General features: G+C 50.6%; 1 protein-coding gene across 1 annotated transcript in view; it reads right to left on the reverse strand.

Annotated features, from left to right (window-relative positions):
* The window catches only part of PRKDC (protein kinase, DNA-activated, catalytic subunit), a 133,830-nt gene that overhangs the window by 47,595 nt on the left and 66,571 nt on the right, over nucleotides 1-19,664 (reverse strand). Inside the window, exons 43-59 of the mRNA XM_042254176.2 lie at nucleotides 18,863-19,031; nucleotides 18,593-18,658; nucleotides 17,551-17,623; nucleotides 16,422-16,570; nucleotides 15,436-15,573; nucleotides 15,118-15,237; nucleotides 13,120-13,263; nucleotides 11,538-11,689; nucleotides 10,446-10,577; nucleotides 9,259-9,370; nucleotides 7,111-7,235; nucleotides 6,783-6,932; nucleotides 5,660-5,833; nucleotides 5,080-5,178; nucleotides 3,931-4,138; nucleotides 2,175-2,364; nucleotides 1,153-1,365 (exon numbers count right to left, since the gene is read on the reverse strand). Of these exons, the coding sequence (XP_042110110.1) occupies nucleotides 1,153-1,365; nucleotides 2,175-2,364; nucleotides 3,931-4,138; nucleotides 5,080-5,178; nucleotides 5,660-5,833; nucleotides 6,783-6,932; nucleotides 7,111-7,235; nucleotides 9,259-9,370; nucleotides 10,446-10,577; nucleotides 11,538-11,689; nucleotides 13,120-13,263; nucleotides 15,118-15,237; nucleotides 15,436-15,573; nucleotides 16,422-16,570; nucleotides 17,551-17,623; nucleotides 18,593-18,658; nucleotides 18,863-19,031 (2,414 nt within the window). The remainder of the gene's footprint in view (nucleotides 1-1,152; nucleotides 1,366-2,174; nucleotides 2,365-3,930; nucleotides 4,139-5,079; nucleotides 5,179-5,659; nucleotides 5,834-6,782; nucleotides 6,933-7,110; nucleotides 7,236-9,258; nucleotides 9,371-10,445; nucleotides 10,578-11,537; nucleotides 11,690-13,119; nucleotides 13,264-15,117; nucleotides 15,238-15,435; nucleotides 15,574-16,421; nucleotides 16,571-17,550; nucleotides 17,624-18,592; nucleotides 18,659-18,862; nucleotides 19,032-19,664) is intronic.

Genomic DNA, 19,664 nt, shown 5'->3' on the forward strand with positions numbered 1-19,664 from the left:
TCAGCATACCCAGTGTGCAACCACCACTCCCAATGCCGGTTATTGCCTGCCTGGACACAGCAAAAGCCGAAAATCAGCAGACATTTCAGCAAAGCTTCAAATAAGAAAAGTAGGAACCAAAGCAATGTGGGGGAGAAAATGTTGAAAGCAGACCATCTAGGGAAAAAATTTTTCAAATGACCCTTTATCACAAGAGCAGAGTAGGTCCTGTAACAGGGCACAGAGGGACTTTCCGAGAGCACAGAAGCTCGTGGGAACTAGAGACTGGACGTCGTCATGCACAAGCACAGTCAGAAGGCAATGCTGTGCCCAGAGCCGAGCAGAGACGGTAAGAAGGGAAAATCAGAAGGATAGTCCCTCGGGTCTGACAGTCAAGGTGGAATTCCTACAAGAGAAAACTGACGTTTGGAAATTATTGGCAAAAACACCCATGGGTGAAAAGGGAAGCCGTTTCTTAGTGAGAAAGAACACGTATACATATACATACATGCAGGTGGATCACTGTGCCATTCAGGAGAAATCAACACAACTCTACTTCAACAAAAAAAGAAATGGAGGCCATTAACGCCCATGAACAGTGACCGCACGAGAAAGGAGAGAAGCCCCACGTGAGCCAAGCCGCAGCAAGACCTGTTCAGGACGTTGGTGGCAGTGTTGGGGGAGGGGGGAGGCAAGGGAGAAAGTGACCAAGACCCCAAGGAAAGGGGGCCACAGTAACGCCAACTGAAGCTGTGGAAGCAACACTGAGGGCCTGGCTGAGCAGATGAGGCTGACTGGGGAAGGGGCCCCAAGGGATGGGGCTGGGGGCTTCTCGAGAGCCTGGGGGGAATCTGGCCGAGGCCCCTCCCGGAGCACACCCACACCCCTGGTGAGCTGAATGCCTGCATCCTCATTCCCGCCCTCAGGCCTGCCCTGACCCTCCCAGCCACCAGACCTAAACAGATCTCTGACTCAGCTTCCCCATCCTGCTCGTACCATGGCCCCTAGACCCTGAGACCCCTGAGTAAGGGGCCAAGCCAGTTCAGGCAACTGCTTTCTGAACCCCAAACCAGGCTCCCACGTGGTGCTGGGCTCCACGCAGGCCACCTGGACTCAGGAACAGTCATGAGCTTGCGGAGGCAGGTGTTTCAACACAGCTCAGTGATCTTTTACCTTGTGCTCCATCGTCCACCTCATTCTCAAGGAGGCCCAGCCTTTTCTTCCCAAATTCAGGCCCCACGGACTTCACAGGCGTCCCCCGGGGCCTCTCAGGCCTCTTATGGGCAAACAGCAGGGACGCAGACGAGGCCTCAGCAGTGGGGGCCAGGCTGCCGCCCAGAGGGTCGGTGCTGCCTGCCGTCAGCCAGTGGGAGAGCACTCTTCCTCCTGCAAACACACACGGTGCGCGGGTCACAGCAGTGCCGCTCGGCCGGTGCCCCGGCCAGGACCCGCCGCTCAAGGGCAGGGCCGCCCGCAGTTACCAGGGTAGGCCACCACGTCCCAAGGAAGGCCCGGCGGCCAGACCTCCTCTCCTTGTGGGCACGAGGGAGACCACCACACGCCCGTCAGGATGACACTACATCTACATGGCACTGAGGTCTGTGATGTCTAACATCAGTGTCTAAAGGTCCCACAGTAACTGGCCAAGTTAGTCCTATTTCCACAACAAACAGAGTGTGAAAAAATTACATACAGGAAAAACACCGAAGTATTTCCATAAAAACGACTTGGGGATTTTACTCTACAACTGATACTCTGCTGATCAAAGGAAACGGCTGAACCGTTTGAGAAAGAGCAGGTTAACGAACTACAAACACAGTGAGTGAGTCTGGTTTAGCTCGGCTTTGCTTCTGAGACAAGCGGTTTTAAACTGGATGCACTGGACAGATCTTTCCGGACAAAAATCAAACTATAACTTACATGTACTGAAATCTTTGTTTTCTCCAGTCAGAAATAATGCTTTTCTCCCCTTTTTTAAAATTGTGGTAAAAACACAGAAAGTCCAATGGACGATGTCATGCACTCTGAAGAGCCCAGCACGTTTGGGCTGCACAGCCATCCCCACTTCTGTCCCCAGGGCCCCTCGAGGCCACCCCACCCCCGAATCTACAACCCAGGGACTCAGCCCATCCTCCCTCCAGCCACCGAGGCCTTCACGGTGCCCCCGGCATGCATGCCCACAGTGGAGGCAGTACCTGCACTCTGTGTGGGTGTGAAGTCAAGCTGCTGCTGGGTGGCCCGGACCTGCCCCGCCATCGCCCTGCGAGCCGAGACAGACCCGTCCTGGGTCCGGGCCTGAAGCGTGCTCTGGGAAGCCTGAGTCTCAACAAACATTGGTGTGAGGACTGTACTCCGGAAGCGCCAGTCGGGGTCAATGGTATACTCCTGCCACAGGGAGGGTCAGGTGAGTCACGGCCCTTCTCAGAACGTGCAAATGCTTATTTAAAACTTCACAGTCCTCTCCACAAACACTACTATACTCCATGTAGCTCTGCAAGAAGCAGCTGAAGAACAACTTTCTCAAATTTAAAAATTTTAACAGAACAATTATCTGTCAACAAATAAAACCAATCAGTACTGGGGAGAAAAACTGCTCTTCTCCTCCTAACATCCTGCATTCAGAGGCTCACTGCCACGCTCAGGGAATGACTCGAGACTCCTCTGACCCCACTGCCCCCACCATGTAACCAGACTAGGAGATGCTGGGGACATGGGGGGATGGGGTGGGGGGGCTCTGAGTCATCATGTGGCTCATCAGTGGTGCTGCCAGGTGGAAGCGCAAACAAGCACCTACGGGGCATGTCGGGGGAGCGGGGGAGGGAAATGCCTCCATGGAGGTTGAAAGGACAAGGGTGAGCTGTGTGCAGGATGGGGGGCGAATGGGGTGAGGTGCAAGTGGGCATCTCAGGAAGAATGTGTGTGGATTCCAAGTAAAATCAGGAAGCCAGCAGACGAGTCATCAGGGAAACGCCAATCAAAGTGCCGTGAAGCATCATCAGACGCCTGCCGCGTGGCTGTGACCAGGAGACGAGAGATGGCACCTGCAGCTGAGGAGTGGGAAGGGCACCCTGTGCACTGTGGGTGGGCATGCAACCTGCTGCTGCCATGTGGACAGCAGAGTGCAGGTTCCTCAGGAAACTATAAATAGAACCACCAGAGGACCCAGCAACCCCACAGCTGGGTATTTATCAGAAGAGAACAAAAACACTACTGGGAAAAGACACAGGCACCCCAGTGTTCAAAACAGCACTGCTTACACAGCCAGGATATGGAGACAACCTAAGCGTCCGTCAGCAGACGAAAGGAGAAAGAAGACGCGCGCCGAGTGTGCACGCACACACGCCACACACGGATGATGGGCCACTACTCAGCTTTGAAAAAGAGCGAAATCCCGCCATTTGCAACAACATGGATGAACCCTGAAGGTATTATGCTACACGAAGTGAGTCAGAGAGAAACACAAATACTGCAAGATCTTCAGTTCAGTTCAGTTGCTCAACAAAAAACATAACAAAACAAAACCAAAAAAGCTCATAGAAACAGAGAACAGATTGGTGGTTGCCAGAGGTGAGGGATGATGGAGACGGGTGAAGGGGGTCAAAGGGCACAAACTTACAGTTGTAAAATAAGTAAGATCTGGGGGGCGACATACACATGGTGACTACAGTCAGTAACACCATCTGTATACGTGAAGTTTCTAAGACAGTATATCTTGAAACTTCTCACTGCAAGATAAAAATCATCTAACTATGGGCAGTGATGGATGTTAACTAGATTTATTGTGGTCATAATTCTGTAATGTATACAAATATCAAATCACTACTTTGTGCACTGAAAACAAATACAATCCTAATTATATCTGAATTGAAGAAAAAAGCAAGGATTTAACACCAGTGGACAAAGTCTGCTGACCAATAGGCGGGAAAGTCAGCTCACAGGGCCAGAGCTCACCTGAAACTCACACTCGGACAGAGGGTGCTCAAATAGGGAAGTCTGGAAGTCGGGGCTCAGGCTGGTCATTTCAAGCAGGAAATCTGTCGCTAAACTCAGGAAGTGCACTTCTATCTTAGGAGAATATAAGGAATTTAGGGCCAGCAATCGGTCCAAGGTATTTGAAGGCAACCTAGTTTCATGGCTCCAGAAGTTCCGAATAGTTAATCTGGAAGGCAGAGAAGAAAGAAGAGGAGGTCTCTACGTTCCCCACGAGGAAGATCCTCTTCTTCCACCGGAGATCAGCCCTGGGACTCCATCCACATGCAGACCTCCATCCACAGGTAAGCTGCCTAACAGATGAGGTACGTGCTGAAGGGGAAATATTCCAGAATGTTTGCATACTTAACAGGAGGTGAGAAGCTGCATCATTCTATTCTCATTTCTATTACCCAGAAGTTTGCAAAGATGAGAATTTTACATTACATACTCTGAAACTCAGAAAACACCATGAGAAATTATATATATCGTCCTTCATCGCCTTACTAAGACAATTTACTCTAAACATTAGTGCCACAAAATATTCAAAACATAATATGAACAGAAAGTAGTCAAACTATTAAACAAGTTAAAAACCAGATCAGGCTTTATAATTTGTGACTGTTTGAGAAATCCAAATACAATTTTTAAAAGCTCAATGAATTAAAAATTGCAGTACGCTGAAAGTTAGCTGACGCACAGACTCATCAGGGTTTCCGCCAGGCCTGCTGTAACATAATGAGCTCTTGGCCATCTGTGATGACCCTGCAGCACCCTCTGGTTTCCACAGGCCGTCTGACACTGATGTGCAGAGTGGGAGCTCACTTGGGGTTAAATGGGGAATGACAACTCACTTTTCATTACAGGTTTCTCATCCTGAGATGCTGTAACTCACAGCACAGTCAAGACAGCGTTACCCACACCAGTTTTTCAAGACGTGTATATTTAAGTAACATGCCAGGACTTTCAGGTTCTAATGTGATCTAAAATACATTTTTCTTATGCCAGCAAGAGGCAGAGAAAAGGCTAATACAGCAAAGGCCCTTTGACACCTCAGAGAGACCCCACACTGGCCCAGAAAGAGCCCTGAATGTACCCACACATCCACGCTGCTCCGGGAGGGGCACTTACTGAAGCCCGGGGTTCTCGTCGGTCAGCCCTTGGATCAACACATCTTTCGCCAGCTTGAATACTTCTCGCGAGTCTTCATCTGCCTGACTCTCTGGGTCTCTGAGAGAAGTCACAAGACAATAAAACCGTTACTGTTCCTTCCGCTGCACTGGGTCAACCCAACAATGCTGTCTAGGATGAAAATAATGAAACCTGCCTCTTCCCCACCTTCCACCCACCCCGCGGGGCCTACACCCTGATCCAGGTCCTGGTGGCCAGCTGACAAGCAGGACCACAGTCCCCAAGGAGGAAACATCCTAGGAGTTCTTTACTTAACCTTGTCAGACTGTAAGGGAAAACAAGGAAAATAAAGTACACTTTTAGCTCAGCCAGTAATACCGTGCTCTGAATATTTCCCATGGGTTCACGAAATGCAGTAGGATGAGAATACATTTCAACATACCAAACTTGTTGCAGTTAATAACCACACATTTTTAAATGTCTTATCATTTATTATAGTCATTCCAGACTGCTGGAGGCACCCAGATACTCCCTAAGAGACGGAACAAGAGCGTCTGACAGGGACAGGTGAGGCGCTCACCTGTAGTTGTCATGGACCCACATGAGGATGGCATACATCCGCTCACGGCATGGCACTGCAGGGTGAGCCAGGAACTCTACCACGGCGCTCAGGAGCTCCCGGAGCTCTGCAGGTCTCAGCCGTGCCATCATCTTGGAAATTATGTCCAAACACACTTTCTGTCTCTCATCGTCTCTATAAAGAGGAATTTTCAAAAACACAGACTTAACCATTATTACTATACCTTTAGATGTGACAGGTAACATTTTCTTCTCTGTGCTGTTCTGTATTTCAGATTTTATTATTATAGCTAATACTACATTTATATAAAAATTAAGCTCTTAAAAATAATTATCATGGGCTAGATTATGAAAAGGAAATTATCACTGTAGTGTCCTGCCTGGATCCTAGGAAGAGGATGAGGAAACTGGTGATTTCAAATAGACAGAAGTACACTAATGTTAACTTCTTGGTTTAGACAAACACCATGATGACGTGAGATGGGGAAGCTAGGTGAAAGGTGTGTGGGAATTCTGTATACTTCTAACTTTTCTGTAAAAATTAAATTATTCCAAAATAAAAAGTTCATTTTTTAAAAAAACTGACCAAGTCAAACAAAATAAGCTAGCTAGAAAGGATTTCATGACTTTAAAAAATGGTTTCCAGGGCTGGTCAGGCACCAGGGGTTAAGTGCAGCCAGGGCCCAATGTGGTGCACTCCCATTTCCTCCTTAAATAAGCACTAGCTGAATGCTCCACATAGTAGACACTGAACCAGGCTGACTGGAGGAAATCAACACAAAGACAGTTTATCACCATGTAAAAGTGTGCACACAGGCGGGAGGAACACATGGGATGCCATCAGCAGCACTCTGTCAGCATTTACCTTAACAGCCTGTTACCATTTTGAAAATAAACAAATTTAACAAATAATGGAAGCCTGTTAGCTGACAAAACAGGTACAGAACTCAAAACCACACATTTTGAATCTGAAAACAGCTCTGGACAACCCAAGACAGGGCCTCTCAAGTGTCAGGTGTCAAAGTGAACAAACACTCCTGTCACGGCGATTAACAAGTCCCATTGAGTTGAGGGGACAGCTGAACAAACAGCTGCATCCAAGGACACAGGCGGCGGCCACTCACCTGTGTCTCATGACCTGAACGAAATCCTTGCTCTTCAGCTGCAGGTACAGGTCAGGGGTCTCCTCCGCACGACACAGCACCACCTCCAAACACAGTGTCTTCATCACGCCGTGGAACTTCGGCAGCAGGAAGAGCACGCTGTTCATGAACCTGGGCAGCGGCCAGGGCCGGTGAGCGGAGGGGCACTGACCCCCGCCAGGACTGTCCCCGGCAGGCAGGTGCTGACAACACCCCACGACCCTCTCCGCAGGCAGGGGCAGGCAGACGGACACAACCACCCTCCCCCGCACATGACCCTCCCCAGCGGGCAGGCAGACACCACCCCCACCTGTCAGCCAGAGGAGGGAAGTTCTTCGTGGCTCTGCTCAGGCACACAATGAACTTGTCCTCCAGCGTGTTCTGATGCTGCTTCAGTTGCTTTACCACCAGTTCATACACAGACTCCTCTAGCATCTGGAAGACCAAGTTTCCTTTCAAATACACACAAGTGGGAACTTGGAGGCACTGAGAAGAGTGAGGTGACCACCCAGAGCGCCATCTCGAGGAGGCCGTGGGGCCCTGACCACTGGGCACCACCAGAGGCTCGGTGGCCGTGAGTTCAGGTGACCCAGGCCTTGGCCACACATCAGGTGAAAGACTGATCAAGACTATACTTCTTTCTGACACCAAAACCCTGCCAGGGAGCCATCTGAGCAGCTGAACAAAGACCAGGGACTGGACGCTGTTTAGGACGCATCTGAGGGACTTTCCTGGCGGTCCAGTGGTTGGGATGTCTTCCAATGCAGGGGGCAGGTTTAATCTCTGGTCGGGGAGCTAAGAACTCCCAAGCCTCAGAAGCAATATTGCAACAAATTCAACAGACTTTAAAAATGGTCCACATCAAAAAATCTTTAAGAAAAAAACAAAAGACGCATTTTATTATGTCAGTGTGCACGTCTCTGGGCAAAGACTCACACAAACCAGGATTTCACGGAGCTCCATCTGCAGGCAGCCTGCCCATCTCCCTATGCCCACCTTCCAGGCCCGGCCTCTCCTGACTGCTCCCCGAGAGCCGCACCCCCAGGGAGCACCCATCCACAGAACAGGGGGCCCTGACCCCACGGGAGAAACAAGGAGCACGAGGGCCCTTGGGATTGGAGACCACGGTCTGGAGCCGTGCTGGTCAGTGGTCAGAACACAAGTGACCCCCACTTCTGTGTCCCACACTGCTCCCCCATCTTCCATGCTAAATCAACCATTTTATACTCAGAAAAGAGCTATGTCAAACCAAAGGGTGTATCATTTGTATTAAGTTGAGACTTAAGTCATGAAAGATTAACCTTTTGATCTGCCATTGTGTGCTCCACCTGTGGTGATAACTAAGCACATTATGTGAACTGAAACCCACTACTTAGGGGCATTAGAATCCTGTCATAACAACGTTATCCTGAATTTGAAACATGTTTTTTATTTTATAAAAATAGCTGGCAATCCCTAAAATAAATTATAAGTTTTATATTCTCAGGGGAGGGGGTTCCTATTTCCTTTCAGTTTAATTTTCCTCTAAATCCAAATAAAGGCCTAATTGGTGAAATAGGCCGGGCTCCAACATGCTGTGGGGGGACCGTTCTGCCCTAAGGATCCCTCGACTTCCCCAGCCTCTCCTCATCCTGTCTTGTTGCAGGAGGAAAGGAGACTGGAGACACGAATTTGGGGATTAGGAGCCTGAGGAGTTCTCAAGCCATGAGGCTGGGTGACCAGCTAGGGGCCCACACTCCAAGTTGTGGGGGAGGCCGGTGGGATGACACCCCAGTGAAGAAGCGAGAGTGTCCTCTGAGCAGTGACAGAGGGTCGAGGACTGGTCCAGTGTGGCATTCTAGACAGTCTGCACCCTGCATCTGGTCCCCATGGGTGATGAGCTCTGCAGGCACCAGCACAGACCATCCTGGACAGTCTGCACCCCGCATCCTGTCAGCATGGGTGACAGGCTCTGCAGACGCTAGCAAGAAGCCCCCTGCACTAACCCATGGGGGTCAGCCAAGTAGCAGCTAGCTATAACCTGCGATTTCCACACACGGGCCGATGCAGAGACTGTGTGCCTAGGGGTGCGGGAGGGGCAGGGCACACACCAGGCGCCCAAGTCAGAGGCCACCCCTGCTCTTCAGCTGCACTATGCCAGAAACTGGAAGTGGGGAACCTCCCCTGCTTACCCTCCCCCAAACCAAAGCAAGGCTCCATCAGGGCAGTTTCTCCAAAGTGCCCCTGATGCCAAGGTCAGAGGAATGAAAGCTGCTCCAATGCTTACATCCCAACTTTACAATAAGAAGAAGGTTAACAACCTTAACGCTTGCAAAGTTTCCAGGCATTAAAAAAACAAAACAAAACAAATTATCTCTTTAAAAAAAACTGCCCACTCTGGCTCCTAGCACAGAGGACGAAGCACCGAGGCTGAGCCAACAGTGAAGAAGAGGCACTCATGCCCTGCGCGCACACTCACCTTCTCTCTCCCACTGAGATACCGGAGAACAAGCCCCAGGACCTCTGCTGACGCTGCGTACACCTCTTTATATCTGACAAAGGACATGTTACTGACCAGAGCTTCAAAGTACCTGCGAGAAACACAGAAAGCCAGTGAGCACAGGGCAATCTGTCCTGCTATCCGACAGAAAGTGCAAGTCGCTCGGTCGTGTCCAACTCTGCGACCCCATGGACTATACAGGCCATAGAATTCTGTAGGCCAGAATAGTAGAGTGGGCAGCCTTCTCCTTCTCCAGGGGATCTTCTCAACCCAGGGAGACCGCATTGCAGGCGGATTCTTTACCAGCTGAGCCACCAGGGAAGCTGCTGTCAGACGAATGACCCCTGGGCAGGCCCCGCCCACCCGCACAGCTCCAGATATAGACACTGACAGCGCAGAAATCAGCAGCGGCCTGATCTCTGACCCCTCTAAAGCCGTCTATATGACAGGAGGAGGACACACAGTCACACAGGGGTGGGGTGGGGGGCGGTGCACCCTGGCCTCATGACTGAAGGACTGGGGATCAGGAAAGCCACTGGTCCGAAAGTTAACCACTTCCCGCTGATGCTGTGTTGAGCTGCGCGTCCGTCCACGGCACCAGGCGGCGGAAGCCCCTGGTGCCTCAGAGGCTGACCCAGGAGGACCAACTGGACGGCAAACTTTTCCCGAGAGACAGTGAACTTGACTGAATGACCGCCTCTGCAGGGATCCAGCCCCTCTCTGCGAAGTTTAGGGCTCTCCTGCTAAGGCCCCGCCACGTGGACCCTCCCCGACCCTAGGTGATGAGGAGCCGGCAAGCTGCACCTGCGGCAGAGCTGCAGCGCCCCCTCGTGGCCATACTCTGGTGAAGGGTCTCTGGACCTTAGGCTGGTTTCCGGAGTGGATGCTGAAAATGGCAGCTTAAAAAATAACAGAAATAGCTAACACCTTGTCTAAATTGCATGGAAAAAACCATACAGTTTTTAAAAACTCACTTTTCCCATTCACTCCACTAACATATTTCTCCTCCCAAATGATCTCTAAACCCAACTACTTAATTTAGATGGAAATACTAATATGGGTTCTAGTCCTTAAATTTCTCGAAATTAAACCATATTCCAGTCTCCAATCAGAATCAGGTACACTTTACCCAAAAAAGAAACAAAGCATAAAAACATGACACTTACCGGACACTTTCCATGCCACACTTTGGGTCGTAGGGGGGCAAGTTGTTGGCCATTACAATACCCAACAACTGAATTCCTACAGAATTGTCTTTAGAATTAGGATCTTTACTGGAAAACTTGTCAAATATTAACCTGAAATGTGAGCGTGAAGAAACAGTGTAAGTTGTCAGATGTAAGGAGCAGGAAGACAGACGTAAGAGCTTCCACAGCTGACTGTCAGGTAAGAAACCCCTTGCTTCCCATTACTTTGTTCACACCCAGTTACTCTGCCTCTGGGACACGGGGAGCTCTGCATCTCCCACAATCTAGTTGTTTGCCTTAATTCTCCCTTGGTTGATGGTGAGAAAAGAAAGAAAAGTGCAGTTGCTCAGTCACGTCCGACTCTTTGCGACCCCATGGACTAGCCTACCAGGCTCCTCCGTCCATGGAATTTTCTAGGTAAGAGTACTAGAGTGGGTTGCCATTTCTTTCTCCAGAGGATCTTTCCCACCCAGGGATTGAACCCAGGTCTCCTGCATTGCAGGCAGATGCTTTACCACCTGAACCACCAGGGAAGCCCATGGTTGATGGTGAACCTTTGGGAAATTCTGGTTTGCCCCAGGCTATGATGACAGGAATCAGCCCTGAGGGCAGAAAACGGCAGAGCACAGGCCGAACACCCAGAGAGATGGAGGGCTACTTGAGGGCGGTGCCGTCCAGAGATGCTTCTAGTGACAAATGCTGGGGGCTGATCATGAGTGACAACACACCTACCAACAGATTCCATTCCAGGAACCATCCTTCCAGCACTTCAAGTCCATTAGTATGTTAGTTGCTCAGTCGTGTCTGACTCTTTGCAACCCCGTGAACTGCAGCCCACCAGGCTCCTCTGTCCATGGCATTCTCCAGGCAAGAAGACTAGAGTGGGTAACCATTCCCTTCTCTAGGGGATCTTCCCGACCCAGGGGTTGAACCCAGGTCTCATGCATTGCAGGCAGATTCTTTACCATCTGAGCTGCCAGGGAAGCCCTGAAGTCATTAAGTCTCACGGTAATTAATCGTGCACAATGTGTGACAAGTTAAAGGACACTGCAAACCCCAGTAAACCCATACCTGTAAGGGATGGACAGACAATCCTTCCAGCACTCAACGAGGGTCTTTATGATTTCAAGGTTATGTCGAAACACAGCTCTTTTTTGATGAAAAACATGTTTCATCAGGAAATGGAGCAATCGATTCGCTAACACTTCATCTTTAGGGACCCCCTGAAAAATGCAGAGAAATCTCATGTAAATATGTAGCATTCCCTTCTGGGAAAGCATTTCTTAACCCAGAAGTCTGTCTATAAAAGAAAGCTGGCGTTGTACTGAGGAGTCTGGCTCCCATGATTGTTCAGATGACACATGACTGTAACACTAAGGTCTCCCCTGGAAGGCCTCCCCAGAACCCCCAGGGTAGCCCTGACCCCAGGGTGGCTGCACTCCTGCAGGTCTGTACAGGGTCCTGCAACCTCTCAGGGCCTCGGCTGAGACCTCCCTATGGGGTCCCTGAAGACATCTTCCCTGCTCTGACTGGGCACTCAGCCTTGCCCCCACCTCCTCCCAACCCCAGGATCCCACCAACTGCTGGTGCCTTCCCACTAGGGCTCCCCCTCAATGGTGAGGTGACCCCAGATCTGTGCTGGTCACCTGACCCACTGCCAGGATGCTGTTCCATGGGGTACACAGAATGGGGCGGGGGACACCCTCCCTCTGCTTTTAGCCTCTTGCTCAGACTATTGCAATGAGTGGTGAAATTTCACTGTGACTTTCAACCTGGCTGTTGCAGCCCTCCTAGCCGAGCTGAATGCCTGACATGGGAGTTAACCTCTTGCAGAGGTTCCTCAGTTAAACTCGGCTTGCTGTGAAATGGGATAGCCACATTCCAACACAAACACGTGTGACAGCTTCATGGGTGCATATTCTGTTCAGTAAGCACGTGCCAGGCCATCCTCCTAGGAGAACTCTGCACACCACTGGGGCCGACGTCAGTAAGCAAATGGGAGAGAGCTCCAGCACGTGGAGCCAGAGAGCTGGAGGACACCACAGCCTGCATCAGGACAGTGTGGGGACTGAGGGTCACCATCACACCAGAGGTCACCAAGTCACACCACATCACCAGGAGCCGGGAGGCTGACAAGATGGATGCTGGAGACCACGACCTCAGCCTCACATTCAGCGTCTGCCAACATCTATTTTACATGTACTTTTAATAAAATATTCTTCCCTGGTGGCTCAGATAGTAAAGAATCTGCCTGCAATGCTAGGAGACCTGGGTTTGATCCCTGGGTCAGGAAGATCCCCTGGAGAGAGGAATGGCTACTACCCAGGCTAGTAATCCTGCCTACAGAAACCTATGGACAGAGGAGCCTGGCTGGATATTTCACATGTACTTTTAATAAACCAATTATTAGGGTCAGTGCTCCTAGCAAGCTAAAGCAGAAAGGAAATAGGACAAACATCCAACATCTTAAAAATAAAAGCAAAGCCAGGGGAATTATCAAAAGCAAAGCAAAGCAGACAGAAGTGAGGGAGTAGAATGGGGCCTTCTTCAGCAGCACAGATGGGCAGGATCTGGGCTGGAGACGCTGAGGCACTCGGGGTTGGGTCCCGGGTGCCGTGCGGGGAGGGGGCACCAGAGGTGCAGCTGCTCTTACCACCGGGGTGGCTATTCCCGTCCACGAAAGGACCGTGGCCACGATCTCAACCACTAGGTAGTGGATCCCGTCCCCGCCGTTGTTCTCAGAAACCACCAGCTGCAGCAAGGGGCCCAGCCAGTGCCTTGCATGAGGCCGGAAGACCTAGGCAAGAGTTCAAAGGTCAGATGTCAGAACTGCTGAGTAACCAAGATGGGAGTTCAGGAACATCCTGTATTACGCCTCTACCTAAATTCAAAACAGACGTGAATGCCAACAACTATGCTGCTTGATTCAGTTAGATTTTCAGCTGACGTCTTCCTTGTAGGCCCTGAAACCACAGCTCAATGGAGACAGATTCGAACTGATCTGCTCTTTGCGTAGATCTGCTCCAACTATGCTTAGAGTAGTAACGTTCTACACCAGTCTCACCCTCCACACAGCATACAGCTGTAGGATCCTACTCTTACTGGATATAGAAGCAAGGGGAAGTGGAAAAGAAGGATATAGAAGCGAGGTGCATGTGGCGAATTTTTTTCACTCACCCAAAGTCTGAAATCCAGAGCATCTTCATGCACTAAATTCCACTGAATTTACTTTAGAAACTCAGACCGAGTGTAACCCAAGACTCTCAGCCTTCTTTCCCTCTGCCACCCTCTTCTTTCTCCAGATGTTTTCTCAGGGATTTCAAATCTATGCTCGCAATTAAATCTGTGTGGTCTCAAATCTTTTTGTTCAAGTACCCCAGAGGTAAATAATGTTTACACTGTTCATATATATCTACTGGTTTATGAATTCTAAATATAAACTTCTTTACTGTATTATTAAACTATAAAAGAGGATAAAAGTTCCAACTTTAAAAATAATTGTAAATACAAGTTCTATGTTTTTGTTCTATTAAGACAATGGGCCCTGAAGGTTCCTGAGCTCAGGACGTGTGCAATACTGCAGGCCCCTCATGCCGCACGAGTGCACACAGCTCAGCAACCCCCTTGTTGAACTAAACACTAGACGCCAGCTCCTCTCTTCCAGCCATCAAGCCAGCACTACAGGAACATGAGCTGGAAGTCACGTGATCCCAAGTACTATGGCTGACCTGTGAGTCCCGAGAGGACACTGAGGTCCAGCTAGCAGAACCTGTAAATGTGACCTGATTCAGAAACAGGGTCTTGGAAGATTATCAGGTTAAGAGTCATTAGTAGGGGACTTAACCAGCGACAGTGTCTTTATTTGATAAAAGGATTAAAAGGGAAATTTTTACACGTGAGACAGATGCCGAGAGAAGACCTTCCACAGGCCAAGAAATGGCCAAGGTGCACAGCAGCTGGTCACGCATCATCGGGGCCAACTGGCTGACATCCCAGTCTCAGGCTTCCAGCTCCAGAACCAAAAGGGTCATTTCTGCTGTCTGAGCCACAGGAGCCAGAAGTCAAGCATGACTCTGAGGAAGGGCCTGTCACTACTTGACGGCCTTGAGGCCTCGCAAGTTGCTGCCCGGGAGGCCCCCTCCTGGCACTCGCTCCTCCTGAGCTGCATGTGAACCCCCTGCCCTCCCAGGTCAGCCTAGGATCACTCATAAACCTGTCCGAGTGCCCCTCCTGACAGGGCCACGCATGACCGAGAGAGAAACAGACCCATGATGCAAACACGTCAGCTACTCTTCACACAGTTACCAGGAATCTCTTTACCACATTCTCTGTTATTCTAAACCAAGAAGGCTGGCTGCCGACCCACATGCTGAATAAGTAATACAGGCTGGCGAATTTATTCAGGGAATAAGGCCATGCTGTGACCCTTAACGTCTTCCTTTATTGTGGGTTTTTTAAAAGTAGATTCATATGCACTTTTGTGCTTAGTCGCTAAGTCACATACAACTCTTTGAGGCCCCATGGATTGTAGCCCACCAGGCTCCTTTGTTCATGGGATTTCCTAGGCAGGAATATTGGAGTGGGCTGCCATTTCCTTCTCTAAGGAGATGCATATAATTGAAAAGAGTTTTTAAAGAAATAAATAACTTACTTCTTCTGTATTAACAACCAGCTTGGCTAAGAAAAGACGGATATTTAATGACACTGATGGATTTCCCAGTTTGTCATGAAGAAATTTCATCCAAGGAGGAAGATTTCTTGGCATTGAACCCTGAAATAACACACTCAATATTACTTAGTGAGAAAGTGGCATTATGACACAACAGTGACAAAGCAGGACATGAGTGACAAGACATCACGAGTGTTAGAGACAGAATTCAGTTTAGTCTTTGATGTCAAATACTCGTTCAACAGGACATGGTCAGTCACGGTCAGCTTTGTTGAGTGAGACCAGAAAGCACAGAGAGACCTCCTCTCCAGGCAGCGCAGCCTCAAGTCTTTGCATGTGCTGGACCAGGGCCACCAGGGGGGCCATGCACTCATGCTGGCTGAGCTCGTCCATGTCCAGGTCCAGCACGTCGCCTGGGCCCTCAGGGTCCTGACGCTCCTGGGGAGAGAGAGACCATGCAGGGTTAAGCGCCCGACTGCCTGCTCCACCACAGAGTGCACACAGTCGGGACCTCACACCTTCCTCATGTTCTCAGAAGTGTCCCCCCGCCCCCGTCTGCCCAGCTCTCTCTGGGGCCACACCGAAGTCGGGGCATCACTGAAGAGCTGCTGCTCTCTACACACACGTCTCTTCAGACGTGTTCTGGTGGCCCCAGAATACTCCATGTCTTGAGAGCAACAGTCCCCACGATGCTCAGCTGCCACTTTACGTAGAAAAGTAGAGCAACTGAAGGATAATCACAGGGTACGTGGTTTCCTATTGTGTTGTCAGTACTTTGAAAAGTACTGAGGACTTCTGTGAACTTAATCTGCTTCAAAATTTTAATCAGTAATAGAATTTTTAAAATTCCTGATCCTTTTTAAGAAAGAAAGAGCAGGGATAATGATTTTACACACAGGATGCTGAACTGAGGTGTCACACACTCGGGGCGGAGCAACAGATCTGGGCGTGTCCCAGCACAGATCACTTCCAGGAAAAAGCAGCCCAGGAAATCCCAAGAGGACATATTGGACAGGTGAAGGTCCCAGCCTGCCCCCGCTGCCAGACACTCCTTCCCCGGAGGCCCGCCCTCCAAGGGGGAGGCTCTGCTTGGGCCAGGATCGCTGATGGCAGACACACAGTTCTGATATCAATTCTGACCCCGGGAGGAGCCGGGAATGTGACCATACCCCCACTGCCTCCTCTCTGTGCTGGCGGCGTTAGACCCTGCGCCTGGGCTAGAGGTTGGGGCCCCTCTATCCTGAGGCACCCGTTCCTTCCCAACACCAACAACACTCGTTAATCACCCGTCTCCGGAAATGACCAGCGCTGGACTGAGGGTCTTGGGACCCGTACGAATAGCTCTGGACTCCAGTTGAAAAATCGAACTGACTCATTTCCTCGCTCAGGCTGCTGTCTGCCAGATACGATAGTGAAGACATGTATTGGGGGCCACCTGAAGGAAAAAGAGGATGAGCTACCGTCACTCAAGTCAGTAAGACACGTGTGTCTCGAAGCTCAAATGACTCCTGCATCTAGGATACTTTCATTAAATCCGTACTCCTCACCCACCATCCAGGTGCTCTGGAATCCCTGAGCAGTAACTCTTCAGCAAAAACAAAGACATTCAGTCAAATTAGATCCAGTTTTCGGACATGATGCTAACAGAACTTCTTGCATTTAAAATTTTGATGGTGCACATTCTGCCCATAAAGCCTAACACAAATGTGGCTAGAGGTATTACTGACAAATAACTAATCCAAAGTCTGTAAGGAATTTAGAAAACTGGTTCAAATTTTATCCTTGAATCGGGGTGGGGGAAGCAAAAAGCCATAAAGAAAAATTAAGCCAAAAATTGAAACCAGGAGCACATGGAAGGACAGAGGGTTGATTCCAAATAGGGAGGCTAGGGACTTCCCTGAGGGTCCAGTGTTTAAGAGTCTGCATTCCAAGGCAGGGAACACGGGTTCAATTCCTGCATAGGGAACAAAGATTCCACACGCCAAGGAGCAACTAAGCCTGAGCGTCACAACTAAGACTTGGCGCAGGCAAATAAGTAGTGAATACAGGGGCCAGGAGAGCTCTCTTCAGAGGGTGGCATTACACAAAGCATCGTGGGCCATGCTGACCTTGGGGGCCAAGACCCTGCCTTCGGGGACATTGCAGCAAACGCAGGGAGACAAGTCTAAGTAACACACAAACAATCCAAAAGCAAACAGCACACGCATCTTGCACGTGTTAAGAAAGTGAGCCAGGCCTGAGCTCCTCTGGCTACCCCGAGACGCTTCCGAGCTGCTTTCACTGACTGCGTTTCTTTCAAAGTTCAATTCTGTTTATCACTTGAAAATAAAAATTTCCAAATCCAATTCAAGGTTGGGGTATTTGAAATACTATCTATATACCGGGATCTTCCTCATCATTTTGAAAGTGTCCTACCTGAATCTTCATTTGCCGCCTCCCTGGCTTCTCTCCTAATTTCAATGTACTTTTTCTTTCTTTCCATAGGAACCTATTAGGCAAAAACAGACAATTTAAAACTTTTTAGACTCAGGGTCACGTAGTTTCTGTTTCTGCAGCAATCTGACAAAAATCACTGTTACTCATTTTAAGCAAAACTAAAACACCCACAGAGACAGACCCCGAAAGCCTGGGAGCTGGTGCTCCTTCGGCTTTGGGACTCGGCAGGTGGTACTCCTCCAGCCTCAGGCCTGGCCAGGAGCCTCAGGCCCTCGACTGCACAGCTGCGACAGACCACAGAGCTCCCAGCTGCTCCCAGACACTCACAGGTAACACACAGAGTGTCTGAGTGCCCCAAAGACTAGTGTGATTATGTGATGTCTTAGTTCTCTGAAGACAGGCCTAGAAAACAGTCCTAGCTTTATTCCAAAAGGGCACAGGGCACAAGGGCAGGAGCAACCACTTACCTGAACTTTGAGCCACTGAGCCACACTAGGACAGGGTGGAGGTCAGTGGTGCGGGACAGAATGCCAGCCTCCCCTCGTACTTGCTCTGTCCGTCCACTGCCCTGGGCTGTGAAAGGCTGCAGCACCCCCAGCGTCCGCTGAGTTCGGCAGAGACTGAGCTTACCTCTTGGCCACAGTGTCCTCCCCATCACCCTACTCCTGCTCCCAGAGCCCAGGATTGGTGAGCCTCCACCAGAGCCCAACATTGCACGGGGCAGACCTCAACTCACTGACCACAGGAGCTTACTCAGAAGACCACTCGGGGGATGTATGCAAACAGCTCCTTTTACTGGCATTTTCTCTCCTTTACAAGTTAAGGGAAAATGTGAGTCAGGGCCAACCTTTTACAGCTGCCTGAGATTATACCTGAGGTAGAACTGTAAGAAACTGCCTATGTTTATAGTTCACAGCGGACTTGAGTAGAGGGCATTTAGTGTTCAGCACCATGTACCTTTTTCCCTACAAGCCTTGGTAAGTGTTTTTACGTTGGAAACACCATGACCAGCCTCACTTACCTCCACTTCTATGGGAAACGTGTAGCAGCGCTTCAGGTCTATCAGATTTTCAAAAATGAGCAAGTTCTGTAAATGCAAAGAGTCCTGTGACGATGCCCCAGCGGCGGAGAGGCCTGGTGCTGATGTCACTGCAGCACCTGCTGTCTGCATCCGCGGCCAGCTCCGGGAGACCCCCCACCCCACCCCTCCCTGCCCCGCAGGACCCAGCAGCACCCCCAACCCCACCCCGCGGGACCCAGGCAGCACAGCCAGCGGTCTGGAGGGGCCTACCTTCTCTGGTTTCTCGCTGAACAGGAAGCCCTGGTAAAACCTGAGCTCCGTGAAGACACAGCGGACAAGGGCAATGGCACAGGTATAGGCGGCACAGTGGTACAGCCGCCGGCGCTCCAGCAGCTGGGCCTCCCCAGCCATGTTCTCCGAGAAGGCATCGTGGCACAGCCTGTGGGCAGCCAGGTGGGGTTCAGTCCCTCCAGGGGAGATCGGCTCCAGTCCACAGCACGGGACCTGCCCTGCACACCCGCACCCACACCTGGGCTGTACTGCACAGGAAGCTGGGGTGGGGGGCCCAGCCCGAGGAGCAGGAGGGGCTCCAAGAGGCTGGGTCTGAATGACAGCCCAAGGTCTGTGTGAGGGCATGGAGGGTGGGTGGCAGCGGTGACAGAGGTGCCGAGCACACCCAGGAGCCCGGTCTTGGCCCTGCCCACAGCGGCCAGCCCTGTGAGCACACTGCCAGCAGAACACAGCTGCCCCTCCGTCTACACTGCTCCCAGCTGCTCCACACAGCCTGCAGTTGGAAGGGATCACTGGCCAGCCCTTGACAGGAGAAGTGTACCAGACCCAGCCAGGGGACCACACCCCCCTGGCCCTGCCATGCCCTCTCCAGTTACAGGAAACCCCCAGCTGTGGGACGGGGTCCCTCTGCAGGGCTGCAGGCCGAGGAGCAAACGATCAGGTTCCAGTAATACATGGATGGTCGCTGTGACCACAGGGCAGCAAGACTTGTCACCAGGAGGCCTGTGCAGCTCCATCCGGCAAGCCCAACGTTTCCTGGCCGCTGGCTCCAGGAGACCAG

This window comes from Ovis aries, chromosome 9 (assembly GCF_016772045.2).
Source record: "Ovis aries strain OAR_USU_Benz2616 breed Rambouillet chromosome 9, ARS-UI_Ramb_v3.0, whole genome shotgun sequence".
NCBI lineage: Eukaryota > Metazoa > Chordata > Mammalia > Artiodactyla > Bovidae > Ovis > Ovis aries.